This window comes from Nilaparvata lugens, chromosome 1 (genome assembly GCF_014356525.2).
Source record: "Nilaparvata lugens isolate BPH chromosome 1, ASM1435652v1, whole genome shotgun sequence".
In the NCBI taxonomy this organism is placed as follows: domain Eukaryota; kingdom Metazoa; phylum Arthropoda; class Insecta; order Hemiptera; family Delphacidae; genus Nilaparvata; species Nilaparvata lugens.
The window spans coordinates 52,982,228-53,001,416 of NC_052504.1; the positions used below are offsets into that span (position 1 = coordinate 52,982,228).

The following is a 19,189-nucleotide window of genomic DNA, read 5'->3' on the forward strand; positions in this document are numbered from 1 at the left end:
TAGCGAGCTATACAGAGTGAAAGATTTCGCCCGGAATTCAGTTCCTCTGGTGAAATACACCGATGCTGAATTGTTTGGGGACTAGTTTTTGAAAAACTTATGGTGGATTCATATGGAAAAATTGAATAAAACTCTGTAGGAAGCTGTAGTGTGAGTAGTTTTTGAGAAAAAAGTGGAAATATGCAAAAAATCTAAGTAGAAAATCACAGACTTCTACGTTTGATGCCCAATAACTTTCTTTAATGATCAGTAAAAACATTTTCGCAATAAAAGTTGTAGAGAATTTAATTATGAAAAGAATTATGTAAGATGTGTAAACTAAATTCAAATAAAAGTTAAATAAAATGTATTATTATGTAGTACATTACACCACAAAAATTTGCTGTTTTATGAGGAGAGAACTAATAACTCATAGGTTGTAGCTATGAAATCTTTCACACTGTATAGCTCGCTAATGAAGCGTTTATGGATATATGTTTATAAGAACTTTTTTTCTAATTTTTACCTCTACTATCACGTATTAAATTATTTTACCATAATTAAGAATCACTCTGTATATGTGAGCTTCATTATAACTCACCCAACATGCCACCTGTCAATTACATATATATGTTACATACAAGATTGGTTTTATTCGATACATTTTTCAATATAGTAATTTTCTTAAAAGCCTATATGTCCAAACTTCCAGACAAGGACATTCCCTCTTCAACACTGTAGGGACAACTCTTTAATAGTACCGTATATCAATAGTATATTTTTGAATACTTTTCAATTAGTCTCAGTTTTCAACTCGTTTTTCAACGAATTATATATTTTTATGCCTGAAAATAAGGCTCCCTTCTCATAGGCGGTCTTTGCTTGGGCAAATAAAGATTTTTGTTACGCTGACTTGTGAACTTTTACAAGTCCATGTGTTTGCGTTGCTTGTGCGTGCGCAATGAAAATGATTGATTTGGAGAACTGAATGAGATTATTTAGAGAAATGGATAGACAACTAGCAATATTTTATTGATGTGAGTTATGTTGTAATCTTATCAGTAGTACCTACAGTATCTTATCAGCTTCTGCCTACTCAACCAATAAGTCGCTGAATATAATTTCTAACATCAAGTTTCCGTAGTGTAGTGGTTATCACGTGTGCTTCACACGCACAAGGCCCCCGGTTCGATCCCGGGCGGAAACATTTATTTTTAGAAATTGTTTGCTTTGCTGATCGAAATTACAATAGTCTTTTGTCATTTCATTTGTTCAAATAAATATTTTTCAATTACGTTGAAGCCAAGCCTATACTTATGAAATTCTTCTTAGACTTAACTCACTCACTCACTCACTCACTCACTCACTCACTCACTCACTCACTCACTCACTCACTCACTCACTCACTCACTGATCACGATTATTTCTGAAAAACTACTAGATGGATTGCAACAAAACTCAGAATATAGCTTCCTTATAGGTCCAAGATGTTCACAAAGAAATCTTTTGGCGATATTTTAACTTTAAGGGTGTTTTCCAAGAGTTGAAGTTCATCTTTTAGCATGTATATTCATTCATCTTCTTCCAATCTCTTAATTATAATTGAAATGGAAATAACATAAAATGTTAAAAGAACTATACAAAGTACCTTTTCGGAACAGTTGTTACGATTAGAATTGGCAACTAAATTGATTAACAGTAATTTTGTCAGGTTGGCAGTAAGTTGAGGATGGTTTCTAAACAAGATTTGAGTTCAATTACTTTATTAGGTTAGTAAATAGTTGAAAAACTTATTTAAAGAAAATAAATTTATTGAGAAACAATTTGATTGGGCACTGCTGCTTCAAAACCCGGGACTACAGATAATTTATTAAATCTTAATGTTTCATAAAACAAATTTTTATGACGGGAGTTGCTTTTATCAATCAAAAATGATAACGATTTTCATTAAATTTGGATCATAAATATAATCTAGCAATTAATATTCTCTCAAAAATAATCTATCTTTTAACTGCCGTAGCTCGGATGCTCTGCTAGTACTCTTATATTGTTATTGATGTGAGTTCCAACCACCAGAAAGTGATTTCGAAGCTCATAATTGGCAGAGATAGTTTCAGGTTTAAGATACATGAGATCTTGAAACGATATTCATCAAAATCAGCTAGCATTATCTTTGGTGAATAAACATTTCTCCACATTATAAAAGAGCTCGAAGAATCTAAATCAAAGAAACTAGTAGTTCTGCGAACAGTAGACCTCGCTCATGAATACAACTTTCAATCTAATGAGAAGAGCCAGTACAGTAAGTACAGTATATTGTGAAGATTTGGCCATGTCATCTATTATTTTCTCCATTGAAAGTGCTAGAGACACTGTTTGCAGGGACACTGGACTTATCAAGGAGGTACCTTTATATCGTCTCCATATTTGCAATATAAACATATATTACAACTTTTCTAATTATTAATTATAAGAAATCGGTCAACTGACGGAAAAATGGAATATGGAGTAGGCAATTTAGACGATGAATCGTCTCACAGACGATGGTGAGACGGAAAATGATTCTAAATAAGATGGGTTTGTTGGTGACAATGACAGGAGGTTTATAATGATGTTTTTCATGAAAAGTGAATTCAATGTTATGGCTTGTTATGCCTATGCAGAATGATAATGCTCACAAATCGGTTTCCGATCTCATACCAAAAGGAAAACAACAGTGGCGAAGCTGAAGGGGAATCTAAAGCTGCGTACACATATTCGCGCTTCCAACCTGCACCGAGCACGCTCCTCCCTCGTACCGCCCTCGTACCACCATCGACCACAGTCGCTCCGCCCACGCACCCATCATGAACGTTACGGAAGATGTTAGATCTTCTCGCGTTCCCCGGTCGAACCACTGTTGCTCGCCAGTCGATCATCAATCGCTCTGCTGGAGTGACGTTCGGTTGCGGAGCAGAGCGACAGTCTGTACGCACCTTAAGAGTCTGTGACTCCCCAAAATTGATTATGATTGATGTGAATATTATTTTTTATTAGCACGCATATATTTCTTTGCAAATTTGGATAAGAGCTGGCCAGACCGCCTTCCAAACTGTTTTGTGGCTGTGTGTTGTCTGGCCGACAGCAGAGAGCAGACTTGCTAGGCTATCTATTCATTCTGCATGGTGAGTCTCAAACTCATGAGACTCTTAATTCATTCATAATGGGCGTGGCGTATTGTATGGTTGCTATGACAACGTGACTTAGCACCATAGCCACATAGTAGAACTTGGAGTCTAGGCTCCTACAGCTGGGTTCATAGTTCGAGTACCTTATCGATGTCTTGATCTCGATGTATCGACATGGAAGTAATCGTCTTCAAACATCGATCATCAAAGCTTTTACAAAATTTATAATTTCAAATAAATCAGTTGGTTTGTGGCTTGTTTACACTTGGCTTGTTCTTAACCTACAACTCGGTTTTGGCGGTTTGCTTTGGTTTACTCAACAATAATGAAACCAAATCCTTTTTCAATTTCAGATTTATCTTTAATTTGTTGTGGAACTTTCAGGATAATTTCTTATTTCTTAAAAATTATGCAATGGATGAGTGTAATGGACTAGTGAAGTATTTTCTTCAAACTCTGTTTTCTCCTTGTCTTTTGAATAAGAATATGCTCAAAATGCTCTGAAAGACAAGCGGTAAGCTTTAGAGCTCCTAGACTCCCCTTTCAGTTATAGGTAGCTTCGCCACTGGAAAACAAAAGACTTGACACTGTAGAGCGACACAAAAATGCATATAATACAATAATTATTTTACATGATAAACTGAAAATTCAGTTGAAAAATGACTAAATTAATAATTTATAGTTATGAATAAAAGAAGTTGGAGATTAAAGAAATGTTTATGATGTTAAATATTGTCTACAACTAAAATAGTTGTTGATTAATTTTTATGATGATAAAAATTGTGAACAACTAAAATAGTTGAGTTATCTGTAACATAGACATAAAGATTTAAAAAAAAATTATCCAACTAATTTGATAAATCAATTTAATATAATAATAAGATGATTCAATTTAATTATTCTATATAATCATAATAGTAATTTTATGATATATTATTAGAATAAGATAAAACAATTAGTATTGTCTGCAAAAAAAATCTGGTCGGAACGAGATTTGAACCTGGGTTCCACAGTGTGAGAAACAACGCTCTAACCGACTCGGACACCATGGCCTGGTATCAATAGATGCGAAAAAGTAGGAACATGAATTGCTGTATCTTCAAAGATACAAAAAAGTAACTTTTGAGGTTAGTCTACGGTTTTTTAAATTACAAAAAACCGGAGGTCTTACCAAAAATCGTTACACATACGTTTCTGCACCTTGTTTTAAAGAACTTGCATTCCATATTTCATCCAAATCAGACAATAACTGCGACTGTGGTACAAAGAAACAGACAAAAGCCGATCGAGTCAAAACTAAGACATCAGCTTCACTTCGGTCAATAATACAAGATTTTTTTCCTATGCAAAAAACTTAAAAAGAATCCTTTAAAAGTAATGAAATAATAAAAAATGGACTTTTTCAAGTCCATAGGTTCAATTTCATTTCGTTTTTTTTTTTGCTGTTCTACTAGAATGATTTCATTTAGATTATAAATAATGTAATTTATTTTCAAATCAATAAACAACATTTACAAACATGTTACCACACAGGGAATGTTTTTTCTTATGAAGGATGACATTTTTTTATTAATATTAACTTCATCAACAAGAAGTTGTGATTCTAGATAGAAAAATAACTACTCACAATCCTCTGTTCAATCCATTGTTGGTGGGAATATGGCATGCTACCATCGAGGTCAGCGGTCAGTTCACTTTTCTCTATGAAATGGTGCAACTCTTCAACACAGCCACACACAACCACCTGCCAATCAACATTATCTTTACGTCATACAAAATAATAAACTCATTTGAGGCGTTTGATATGAAATACGATTTTATAAGAATGTAGGTATAACCTACAAAAGTTGGTATAACCTCAGCAAATAGTATATAGAACAATGTGGTAAGAAAACATGGATAGAAATCCTAAGGCATTTCAATTAAATCCATTTTATTGCCCAATAATTCAATGTTTCAATTTATTTCTCATTATAATCTCAAGTAGTCCAGACAATGAATGCTCAAAAAAGGGTGTAGATGGAAATGTTTGGAAGGCAATTTTTGGCCCCGCAGTTCTGTTTAGGGTAGTGAGGAAGTAAACATATCAAAAGTCCCAACCCCTACCCACTGTGCAAAGGGGTTGGGGGTGGTTCAAAGGTACCATTTTTTGGTTTCTCACATATAACCCCTGTACATCAGCCGTTTTTGCTGTGAATTTTTTGTCTTTGCAGCTTTAATATAATAAGATTCTACATTATTTATCTCAAAACTTTTTTGTATCTTCCCTAGTTTTCCAGATATCCACTCTTGAAGGAGTAACATTTTTGAAAAAAACACGTTTGCCTCCAATTTTTTTTTCAATTATTGTTCGTAAAACTTTTGAAAAATCTATGGGAAAAGTCCATGCTGATTATGAACTTATAGAGCATTGAATTCTCTTCAATTTGATGTATAATTTCACACTTTAACGAATTTCCCCACACCTTTTGCAGCAACTTTAGCGTTGATTGTGAAATCTCCATTTTTTGCAACAATAGACCAATTGACAAAGGAATTTGGAGGGAATGTTTCAAACACAATTTTTAACTTTGCAGCTTGTAGGCTTGTAGAGCAGTGAATTCTTTTTGAAATGATGTATTATTTCACTATTCTAAGTTTTCCTTTCATTGTTATGACAGCTTCAATGTGGGGGGTGAAATTTTTATTGCTGCAAGAAGTGTCAACTCAGCGGTTCCACACCTTCAACAGATGGGATAAAGATGCGCACTTTTGGTATGTTCACCTTCTAACTAGTCCAAATTAAGCTGCAGAGTCAAAAATTGTTTCACAGACACCCCCTTCAAATGTCATTGTCAAACGATCAATTATTGCAACAATGAAAATTTCACCCCCTACATTGAAGCTACTATAACAATGAAAGGAAAATTTGGACTAGTGAAATAATACATCATTTCAAAAAGAATTCTATGCTCTACAAACCTACAATAGGCATCAGTTCTTACGATGCATTTTTGGAGAGTTATAAGCCCTGAAAAAGCGAAACATTGGATAAAAACCTGTCATTTTAACAATTACAAACCTTCAAGAGCGAATATCTTGGGAACAGTTGGGAATATCACAAAATTCCACTGAACAAAAAGTGTAGAGACTTTATCAAGCTTCATTTTTGAATGGTTAGTTTTGTCAGTTGAACGCATTGTTCTCGAGATATGAGCGTGGGAGAAAAACGCTGAAAAATGTAACTTTTAAACCACCCTCATCCCCTTATCACATGAGTTAGGAATGGGAACTTTTGATATGTTCTTCTCCTAACTAGTCTTAACAAAGCTGCAAAGTTAAAAATTGTGTTTAAAACATTCCCTCCAAATTCCTTTGTCAATTGGTCTATTGCAAAAAATTGAGATTTCACAATCAACGCTAAAGCTGCTGCAAAAGGTGTGGGGAAATTCGAGCGGATATGTCGAAAACTAGGGAAGATATAAAGAAAGTTGTGAGATAAATAATGTAGGAAATTATGTAAGCTTCAATTGAGTGTATAACTATTATGTCTGTAAGATACATAGTTTCCGATTTATATGCGAGAAACCAAAAAGTGGTACTTTTAAACCACCCCCATCCCCTTAGCACAGGGGATAGTGGTGGGGACTTTTGATATGTTTACCTCCTCACTACTCTAAACAGAACTGCAGGGTCAAAAATTGTCTTCCAAACATTTCCCTCTATAACCTTTCTTTGACTGGACCAAAGTTGAAAGACTCCTTATGTTGATCATTAACGGCCGGTTTCCGAGCTAGGGATTTAGCTAATTTATAGACTTTTAACAGCTGGATTCAGAAAATTTGCTTTCCGAAATGGGGCGTAGCCGTAGTCATAGTCACGTTTAAATTAAATTTCGAAAAACTAGAAAATTGAACACAAAATGAAATAAAGGGAAAATAGTGTGAAGTTTCAGCTATTTTGAATTATTTAGCAATGTTTAATTTCGTCAAGGAAAAACGTTTCCAATTATAGAAATGAGAAAATAAAGATTGTCAAAAAACTGCAGCTACGCCCAGTTTCGGAAATCCAATTTTCTGAATCCAGCTGTTTAAAGTTTAGAACTTAGCTAAATCCCCGAGCTCGGAAACCGGACATTATACTTTCATTCTTAATGATTTTATGTAAGTAATTCGATTCGGAAATATAAAATTTATCTGAAAATGGTTCAATTGCCTGAAATAAGTACGCTGTTTATTCCACACTTAAATATTACAATTACAATTAATTTTGGAGTGAAAACTTTATAGGTCAAGATATATGGAAATTTAATGTGAGAAACTAAGGATAATTATTGAAAATATGAATTCACTTGAGTATATGAAAAACTGAAAATGAGTATTATAAGCTATGCTCAAACGCACTCAAAAAGTGCATTTGATTGAATTACAAGATTAAACTATTTCATCAAAAAATCAACCATGATTTTGGAATGGAGACTATGAAGATTAAAAATAAATTTTAAAATTACATATTTTATTCAATAGTACTTACTCTAAATTTGAATTCTTCTTTGAATAACTTATTGCTAACTTCAGAAATGGCTTTTTGTAGAAAACCGGATGGTCGAAGAACATAAACTATATGTATTAACCCTGGAAAATAACCCTGAAAATGAAAAAGAAAGGTTTGTTTGAAACTTCATGGATACAGTGCATTTACAATATTCAAGCTGCAATATTAGTGTCAAGATTTGCTTGTACAGTTTCTTGAATTACTTGTACTATCACCCTGTGTTTGAATATGACGTTCAAGCAAAGTTAAAAACCCTAAGATTTTTCGGGAAGGTCTCAGTTCTTCTCGATTTCAGTTCATCTACCCTATAAGGTGAGATGAACATAACCTAAAAAGTTATGTTTTATAGGTAAATTGGTGAAAGTAATGAGTACATTACCTTCTGACAGATCAAACATTTCTGTTCAAGTGTTAAATATGTGGTTAGATGTGACTATAATCGTCCAGTCAATATAGACATAAAAAAGGGGGCGTGCTTGCAATTTATATTGTAGTTTTAATTTTTTAATATATTATTTGGATATATGAGAGAAGTCCAGAGCCAATTTCTTCATGCAAAATTTCCTTGTGCTAGATACAGAGTGGCCCAAAAACGTTGTATTTTCGGTTCCTTTTCCCGTTTTCAGCTATTTCTGCCGAATCCAGTAATCGGACAGAAAAATTATTTGCTCTTGCCTTTTTTTTAGATTATAAAATTTTGAATAAAATTAGATCATTCCACATGAAATTACAAGTTTGTACAATATAATTCAGTTGCAATAGAATAATAAATACTAGTAGTTCTGTGAACAGTAGACCTCGCGCTCAGTAAGTTACATTGACCTGTTGTTATGTTTTCTCAAAAATTAATAAATAATTTATCAATTTAAAATGTCTAGAAAAAATCCTAAATAAACATAGAGGTTTCTGTCATATCGTAACGTGACGTGTCGTCCCGGAATTTCAGTGTGAGCGCTGTTATCAGGTCTGGCTGCAACCGTCTACAACGTTGATGGAAAGATACATTTTCAAGATGTTCGATGTTTTTGAACGGGTAGTATTATAGTCCACTAAACAGCTGATGTATGATGAATAATTCTATAGTCTGATTTTGACTGATATTTTTGGACTATGAAGGAGGCTCCTTTTTCCTTTTATATTATCCTTGAAATACAAAATTTCCAAAAACATTGTATATAGGTCGACGCGCAATTTAAAAAAGAACATACCTTTCAAATTTCATGAAAATCTATAACCGCGTTTCGCCGTAAATGCGCAACATATAAACATTAAGAGAAATGCCAAACCGTCGACTTGAATCTTAGAATCTTGAATCTTAGAATCTTCGCTCGGTCAATAAAGATGTATTAAATTACTATTTTGTTTTAAAATTGTAAAAACATTGAAAAGTGGAATCCCCAAAGAAGACTTATACGTCTGTGGATAGGGTAGAGTTCCTACCCTAGAAAGAAATAGTTATTTGTATATATAGAGTGAAAAGTACTGCTTTTTCCCCCTGAGGGAAAAGTTTGAAGCCCGAGGCAAAGCCGAGGGCAACAATTTTCCTGAGGGAGAAAAAACATTTTTCACTCGTGATATAAACAACATTTTTCCTCCACCTACATTTACAGAAACTGCAAATCAAATAATTTTAATAAGAATAATAACTCACGTTCTGGTGACAATGTTTTATTTCACATAACCTGAAATCTAAAAACTAAAAACCGGTCGTCTGCAAGGTCTATAAATACAGGATGGTCATGACACTATCCCGTGATGCATTGCAAAATCGCCATTTTATGGGGTTCTAGTTCACCAATTTTCAAATTTATCAGCTGTTATCATTATAGATTGAGCAACATGATGTTATTTTGTTATATTGTTCAAGGAATATTGCTTGGCTTTGAATTGTAATAGTATATTTCGCACCTAGGGCCGAAAAACATTTTTGCCCGTGGTGTGAACGCTATTTTTCGCCACACAGAAAAATAAACAATATATGAGAATAATTGTTTAATAGGCACTTCCGAAAGCAAAACTGGAAGGTCATAGCTCTAGCAATTCTGAGGTCTGAATATCAGGAAATTGTCCAAGTATTTTTATTTTTTATTCTGATTTGTCTAAATAACCTAAAAGATTATGTTCAATTATTATGTTTTAATGTGGTCGGTTGAGTTTATACTTTTAAATTCTTTCAAATGACAATGAGATGATATTATTATAAATGTTTTGATTCTTAAATAATAAACACAAATAATGAAAAGTTTCTTGATCAGCTGTTTTAGCACACTTGAAATTTGGCCAATCTGGATGTCAACGTCAACAATGCTTGTTGTCGTAGACTGCGGAAGTTAAGGTTAGAAGTTCTATCCTACACTGAAAATCGAATTTGAATAGTTTATAGTATATATCTTATCTGTATTTCATTCATCCAAATAAAATGATAGTAACTTATGACTGAATACTGTATTTGATTCTGGAAGCATAAACTGTTTACATTTCATAAACTATTTGTAAAAATGTTCAGCACCAAGGATTTGCCCAAGTAGTTCCAAAATTATCCACCAGGTTTCGTGATAAACGCAGTACTATGATGAGGTTAGAGGTAAGATTCAATTATACTCTGAAAATTGAATTTGAATTAATCATAATATCTTATTTGTATTTCATTCATCCAAATAAAATGATAGTATCTTATTGCAAAATACTTTATTCAATTCTAGAAGCATAAACTGATTCCGTTTCATAACTTAACACAAACAACAATAGTGTCATGACCTGTATTTTATAGACCTTGGTCGTCTGGCACTGCCGATTGCGCTATCTATCGGCAAAAGTTGTAACAATTATCAGCTGGCCGTCTATCAAAGATGGCTGACTCCAGTTCACGCGTTTCAAATTTGAATTGAAGATGGAAGATATTTGTTTGCTGGTATTTTGAATAAAATAAAATATGTAACAATTTTTATCGTCTACTAATATTAAGTATGTAATAGCATACAAACATAATTATATTTCATGAGTTGATCAAATTTCTGGTTGAGGTATTGAATTCAGTTGACTCAATGGCAGACACCTCTATTATGTTTCCTCATCTGAGCTTAGACCTTCTAACATATTTCAAATGCAAGTTTCTAAATTGAGATGCTTCCCATGCTATTTAAATGGAGTCACTTTTACACTCTAGGGAGTTTTTCTGTTTTTTCGTCCCGAGAGCGAAAAAGTGACACTTGAGTATTATGTTCCAGGGTGTAAAGTAAGCACATTAGACAGTAGGCGGAGGAAAAATACTTACTATTGCACTTCCTTGCTGTTTTTGTCACCATTTCTTGACCGAACGTAGTGAGGTCTATGTTTTAACTCGGATTTTCTTTTGTCAGAATGTATGTATGTATGTAACGCATTTATAGAATTCGATCAGATTTGGCAGGAATATTCCTTTTTCAACTGCGCGTTGATGTTGCAAACCTACACAAGGTTTTTTGAAATTTTGTATTTCAAGGATAATATGAAAGGAAAAGGAATTTCTCCATACTTCGATATCACTATATATCATCTAATCTGAAGATAGGATTAATCAGATTATAGAATTATTCATAATCAATCAGCTGATTATTCATTGAATGCATTACACAGATATCTGGAGAAGCCATGTCTATTTCTATAAGATCTATGGTTTCAATATTCTGTTTTGCATTCATGGTATTATTGTGCGTACCCATCAGTATTATATCAATATTCTCACATTTGAAAAAACAAATATAATAGGTGATTAAAAATAATTAAATTAACCAAATAATGCTGGAGAAATTATTACAATATTTTTTGTTGAAAAAAATTAATTTTCAAATATCTGAGAAATATTTTCATCAGATGGAAAGATTATCACGGAACTGGATGAATTATCATATGGAATACAAATTCAAATGTGAACTGAGTTTGTTAACATTTAAAACAGGTGACATCAGATACTTGTGGATGAGAAAACTACGTGAGGTCTACTGTTCACAGAACTACTAGAGAAGAGTGCATAATAAAAATAAAGTACTCAAGTGGAAAGAAAGAGCTAAAAAAGATCAAGAGAACCCAAGATCGTGACGATGTATTTATCAAATTTTAGAAATTCCGGAACCGCTTCGCCAAGCATAGGAATGGAGCAAGTCCTCAGTTCCAGCCCAACCTATGCCAATCAGCCATTTCAAAAGCTTCCTACTATACACCACATCGCTGCAACTTTAAGCCACCCTGATATCATTAGGCAAATTTCTATAGCCGATTTGTGCTAGATAGTGTGGAGACCTAAGTTCTATTCCAAGATATTATTGAGGTGTTGAATATCCATGGTTATTTCTGTGTTTAAGGCTGTGCAAAGGCTAAAAATAAACTTTCTACTCGTGATATTTTTCCAAGTTTTTCGATTTGTATATCATCAAGCTATCAAAATGAAAAAGTTTTCTCAGGAAAACATGTTTTTCTGATCATTACTTTTTGAGATATGAGCACCAGAAGTTTGAATTTTTGGGACAGAATATTTCAAATTCGGTAAGATATAAATCCATGATATTAGAGGATGGTATTGTTGATCTAGTAAAACAAAAATTTTCTAAAAATATCAATTTCTGAAGAATCTATCCTCTAAATCTCACGGATTTATCTCTTACCGGATTTGAAATGTTCTGTCCCAAAAATTCAAACTTCAGGTGCTCATATCTCAAAAAGTAATGATCAGAAAAACATGTTTTCCTGAGAAAACTTTTTCATTTTGATAGCTAGATGATATACAAATAGAAAAACTTAGAAAAATATCACGAGTAGAAAGTTTATTTTTAGCCTTTGCACAGCCTTAATATACAGTTGTCTTAAATTGAGCACAGGGAAGTCTGTGAACAACAGCGATGTGATCACAAATCACCACAGTACAAATATTGTAGAGAATTTATCAAGCTTCATTTCTGAATAGTTAATCATGTCGGTTGAACGCAATTTTCTCAAGATATGAGCGTGTAAGCAAAACATTGAAAAATGCAACTTTTAAACCACCCTCATCCCTTTAGCACAAGGGGTGGGAATAGGGACTTTTGATATGTTCACTCCCTAACTGGTCCCAACAAAGCTGCGAAGTCAAATATTGTGTTCAAAACATTCTCTCCAAATTCCTTTGTCAATTGGTCTATTTTTGCATAACTGAAGATCTCACACTCAACACTGAAGCTGCTGCAACAGTCGTGAGAATGTGCGTAAACTTGTGAAATTATACATCAAATTGAAGAGTATTTGATGCTCTATAAGCTCATGACCAGCATGGATTTTTCCAATCGATATTCAAAAAGTTATAAGAGCAAAAATGGCAGAAAATTGAAGGAAAATGTGTTTTTATAAAAAATGTCACATCTTCTAGAGCGGATATCTCGAAAAGTGGAAGAGATATAGAAAAAGTTGTAAGATCAATATTGTAGGAAATTATGTAAGCTTTAATTTCTTATAGAATAATCATGTCTGTAAAATGCATAATTTTCGATTTATATGAGAGAAACCAAAAAATGGTACCTTTGAACCACCCCCACCCACTTAGCATAGGGTGTAGGGGTGAGGAATTTTGATATGTTTACCTCCTCACTACCCTAAACAGAACTGCGGGGTCAAAAATTGTCTTCCAAACTTTTCCCTCTATAACACTTCGTTGACTGGGCTATTCCCATTCCCTACCTGTAGAAATAACCACTGCGTCGTTAGCAAATAAGAATATCTACTTGTAGTATTGAGACGGGAAATATTATTAATGTATATCAGGAACAGTACCTCTATATACAAGTAGTTCTGTGAACAGTAGACGTCACGCAGTTTTCTCATCAACAAGTATCTGATGTCACCTGTTCTAGTTGAATCACAATAATTCACAGTATAATCATAATTTGCTCTTAAAAACTGTTATTTGTTTTCTCCAAGATCAAAAACTCACTTATGTTAATAAACTCAGTTCACGTTTGAATTTGTATCCCATATGATAATTTATCCAGTTCCGTGATAATATTTCCATCTGATAAAAATATTTCTCAACTATTTTAAAATTAATTTTTTTCAATCAAGAATATTATAATTTCTTCATCATTATTTAGTTGATTTAATCATTTTTTTATTTTATTTTCAATCAACTAATAAATTTGTTTTTCAAGTGTGAGAATATTGATAATGATGGGCACGCAACATAAAAAATATTGAAACCCTACCTTATAGAAATAGACACGGCCAGAAATCTGTGTAATGCATGCAATGAATAATCCACTTGTCAGCTGATTGATTATGAATAATTCTATAGTCTAATTACTCCTATTTTCAAAGTAGATGATATATAGTGATATCAGAGTATGGAGGAATTCCTTTTCTTTTCATATTATCCTTAAAATACAAAATTTCAAAAAACCTTGTGTTTACATCGACGCGCAGTTGAAAAAGGAATATTCCTGCCAAATCTTATCTAATTCTATCTACGCGATTGGCTGTAATCGCGTTACATACAGACAGACAAAAGAAAATCCGAGTTAAAACATAGACCTCACTACGTTCGGTCACATAGAGATCATCAATGTATCTTACAATGTTCTTTCATAGAAATGAATAGAGATATGGATCCGTCACTAAGTATTGTACAGCCCCAATGAAAATAATTCCAAATAATAGAATCAGTTCAAGCAAAAGACCTATAAATTTATTGTAATTCAAAATGATTACTTTTTAATTAGGAATTTCCGATTGTAAACCAATCTAGTTCTATTCTAAAAAACGAATTCTCAATATTTATCAAGAACAATTTCAATTAGTATCCGAAAAAATGCGATCTAAAATCAGCTATCATTGATAAATAGTCAATGTTTTGAAATGTACAGTACAATGGCAGCATAAAAAGAGCACGCACATGAATAATCAAAGACGGTTGGTAGAATATCATTCCAACAACTGGCTTCTGAAATTAATTTATGAAAATATTTCAATATTTAATAAATGATAATGCATTGTGAATGGTAGTACGAGTATATATATTGGTGAAGGTGGTGTACTCACTGAGACTTTTAGAAGCGCGCTTTTGACAGAGCTCCACTTGTCATTTCTTCGGTCAACGACAAGTACGAACCCCATATCTGCTTCATGCATACTGGAAAGTTCAAACACATTGAAACAATTGAATTCGGTTCAACCAATGAATGCTCTTGTTCAAGGGGAATTTGTTTCAAATAGCTGAAATGAGGTCTTAAACATATAATATATTTTTATCCTTTAAAAAGTTATTTTTTAGCTATAATGAATTGAACCCACAGAGCCAAAGTGAAAATTAAGTTTAAATCCCATTAAAATCCCTTAGAATCCCATGAGGAATTACGGAATCTGTTAGAATTTTTTCAGGTAATGAGACTCAATTTAGTTTCAAAACTAGAGTAGAGGAATAGCTAACATTAAAAAAAGGAATTGGCCTATTTGCAAATTTCATTTTATAAAATGTAGGCTCCAAACAATCATAGAAATGATGTGATCATGACATCAACTGTAACAACGATAGTGACAAATTTATGATGAAATTAAAATTCTCAGAAGCAAGTCTAAACATGAATCAGTGTATGACAAATTATGTGTTACTTCATTATTGATGCTTTATTATTTTATGAATATGAATATTTTATATACTATTATGAATATTTTAAAAATACATTAAATCCGTGAGCGAGAATTCCATTTATTTACCTTTGATGTAATTCAAACATATGATAGTTATTATTAAGATCATGGAACACAATAAAATAGCCCTAATTTTGTAAATCTTATTCTCCAACTAAACTTCCAATATAAATTAATTTTTAAAAATAAAAAAACTTTAGATGAAGTTCATTCTAATAAAAGTTTTAAGTGAACTATATTACTGTCAATATTGAGTAAAATTCAGGAGTATGTTTCCTTACTTAGCAATTTTCTACAAAATAAAGTCAATTTCTTAGTTGAAGCTGTTTAAATTCGATTTCGTTGGAAAATTCAGTATTTCACGTGTAAAAGATACTGAAATATATTTCACTTTACAATTAACAATAATTCGTTATTCGCTACAAGAAATAGAAAAGATCTATATTTTCAATTTTTAATCCAAATTTATTAATTATGATTCGAGATAAAATTTAAATACAGATACAGATGCATCAGAACAGCTTTCAACGCAATAAGTGGTGACCTTGATATCAAATGTCTGAACCACTTAGTAGTCATTTCATTTCACTTCACTTCACCACTTTCATTAAAAGAATGCGATAAGATTCATCGCAGACAACACATTCGGTTTCATTTCTTGAAACCTATTAGCGGTATTACAGTAATTGGTTTTGTATTTCATGCCAAATGCATATTTGGTGAGCTCTTTTGGTATAGTCACAGTAAAATCGTCTTACTATTGACAGTAATATAGTTTACATGAAACTTTTATTAGAATGAACTTCATATAATTTTTTTTTAATTTATTTATATTGAAAGTTAAGTTGGAGGATAAGATTTACAAAATTAGGATTATTTTATTGTGTTACATGATCTTAATAATAACTATTATATGTTTGAATTACATCAAAGGTAAATTAGTTTTTCATGTCTCTTTTTTGGTAGAATTCATATAAGTTTCATTTTTTTAATGGACACGTTAAGACGTCGGTCTCAGTCGTTAGGTCATGTCAGAGACCCTGAAATTGATCAGATGCGAACAGAAAACTCTGACTCCAGACCTAAGCCAGCCAGATTACACGATATTATCAGTATCATTCAAGCTATATAAGTTTTATTTTTTATTTTCAAATTAAAATAAATAAACTAATATTCAAATTAAATTTCAAAACAGAATTTAAATTTGAAAGGGATGGTATGATGATTGGTATAGAAAGCGAATTTCTCCTAACTACGAGTACAAAGCAGTTGACTGTAACAATAGGATAGGGGCAGTTGGGATGTATCACACAAATCCGTGCAGTAAACGACGAGGGTGGGGTTAGGGGGGAGGACACAGTGCCTCAACACAATAGCAAACGTGAGGGTACTAGCGACAGGAAATGTGGGCCAGATAATAAGACTGTAATCAAGGCTCAAGCGATAAACATGAAACAGAACCATTTATGATACAAGCCGAGTGGGATGGAGCACTGAGCTGAGCCTCGCCACAGAATGAGAGAGTATCATGTGCAAGAATACTTACGGAGGGACGGATGTGAGGTAGAGAATCAACTTCTGATAGTCTGAGTCGGACAAGTTGCCGAAATTGCCCAAGTCTGGAAGTGTGATCAGGGGATAGCCTTCCACCGACTTACCACCTAAAATAGATTGCTCCGGTTAAAATAACAAAAATCAAAACAAATTATCCATTGACAGGCAAACAGTACTTGGCTCTTTACAATGCCTTTCGATGACTTTCAAATCAAAATAGAAACAAACGAGGCAATATTTATGATAAGTCTGATTTAAAGTGTTATTTTATTATAAACATTGATTACTTGGATGAGTAGCAAAGTTTCGGCATTGAATGGCTGATGAAAAACGGCTGCCCGATTTTGTGAGTCTCAGTCTACTTTCACAAATTTATAGAAACATCATCAGTAGGAAATGCCACTGACGATGTGAAAAAGTACAATACGAATTTATTAACGTTACTTTGATAATATTATCAATCGATATAGGCTACTTAATTTAAAATAACAGTGAATGTATTGATTTTTTCAATGTTGTTTTCCATCACGAACTGCTTATTATTAAATAACTTTTTTCTATTAAAAAGAACGACTATCAGTCAATTTTTTACAATAAATGAATTAATCACTCACTGTGACAACAAAGATTTGTATTGATTTTATTAATGTGAGGCCCGAATGAGCTCTAGGTTCGTGTGATTAATGGAAAGGATGATGATGAGAGGTGACTGGATCTACTGTTTTAGATTATACTATTATAAAAACTGAAATGAATGAAATTGAGTTATCATTGGAGAGAAGAATATTATTTAAGTACATTAATTTCTAAAAAATATTATGAAGATGATTTTAAAACAGATGAAACAAAATTGATTGATTATTTATTGAAATCAATAGATATCGTTCTTGAGATCTCTAGAATATTATAAAATGAATTTAATCGCAATATTATAAATGATTTCAACAATCGCAAAAGCTTTATATCCACAATCTACACTATTAATGAAATTAAGTGCGTATTAAAGGATTATTATAATGACTAGTATACTCGAATGTCTTCAGCTTATTTGTAATCAATTAAATTATGGAGTAAAATACAGCAATATTCTGTACTGGAGAATAAATGGTGAAATATAGAATCGGAATCCGCATTATAATAAATAATGTTAGTTTTTGGTTGCAATTAAATATCTTGAATTTATTGAGTTTAAAAATTTGAGAACCGTTGGTTCAATATATTTTCATTTCGTTTCACCTACAGGCATTGGTAAAGAGCTGAGTAATATTAGTCAGCAACAGGATAGTCTACTGCATTTAATATGATTAATTGATTACATAAGTATTGAATATCGGTAAAGAATGAATGAAATCCAGAATGGAAGCGACTTGACCTTTAAATGGACGTTCGACTCTAACACCCGTTAGGAATCTGAAATGGAAAATTGAAAATGAAGAACTCAAGTAAAATTATAATTAAACGGTCGACATGTGTAGAAGTTTGGAAAGTTTTCACATGTACAATCAGTACAAAGCCATGTATCAAAAAGCCAATGAGCAGCAAACATACAGAGCAAACCGCAGCACAGCGAAAGGACAGAGATAGAAGAAATACAAGTAATCTGGAGATATAAACTCGCTATCTTATGATATCTGTTGAATTTGATGAAATATTTTATGATGAGGATTTGAATAAAAAAATGAGTTTTAAAATAAAATGAAAATACTCCTTATCAAGCGGAGTTAACTCTTAGGTTTTAGTAGCTTGATATATTTTTGGGAAGCTCTGGGAATATAATAGTAAATATAGAGAAAAGAATAACTTGGAATAAATTTAAAACTTTAAAAATGATTAGAAAGGAGAATTATTCAGCCAAATCAAATGCATAAATTGTTCAAGTTTGTAAATAAGTTTACATACAAACGAAAATTGGATTTAAAACTGATGAAGCTTGAAAAGAATTTGAAATAATTTACTGCAAAATATAGTTCACGGCAACTTAAATTACGTCTGAATAGCGAGTAAAAGTCAAGTAGTAAGTACTGTAGTTCGAAATACTATTAGGAAATAATGTATATTGTCACAAATCATAGTAGTAAGTATTAAAACACAATTAGTAAGTATTAAGTACACAATATTGTCACGTCAAGTAGTAAGTACTGTAGTTCGAAATACTATTAGGAAATAATGTATATTGTCACAAATCATTTTAATTTAATCAGTAACAGTATTCATTCAGAAATGCCAATCATTATGTATAGTACGAACAGTGATTATTCATCTTAGTCCAGTCAACGAAAGGTTATATAGGGAAAAGTTTGGAAGACAAT

General features: G+C 32.4%; 1 protein-coding gene and 1 non-coding gene across 2 annotated transcripts in view; one reads left to right on the forward strand and one right to left on the reverse strand.

Annotated features, from left to right (window-relative positions):
• The window catches only part of LOC111049344 (guanine nucleotide exchange factor DBS), a 75,145-nt gene that overhangs the window by 45,393 nt on the left and 10,563 nt on the right, over positions 1 to 19,189 (reverse strand). Inside the window, exons 3-6 of the mRNA XM_039430812.1 lie at positions 16,873 to 16,987; positions 14,718 to 14,808; positions 7,659 to 7,772; positions 4,774 to 4,890 (exon numbers count right to left, since the gene is read on the reverse strand). Of these exons, the coding sequence (XP_039286746.1) occupies positions 4,774 to 4,890; positions 7,659 to 7,772; positions 14,718 to 14,808; positions 16,873 to 16,987 (437 nt within the window). The remainder of the gene's footprint in view (positions 1 to 4,773; positions 4,891 to 7,658; positions 7,773 to 14,717; positions 14,809 to 16,872; positions 16,988 to 19,189) is intronic.
• Trnav-cac lies at positions 1,114 to 1,186 on the forward strand. Its single transcript has one exon. It is a non-coding gene; the product is annotated as a tRNA-Val (tRNA).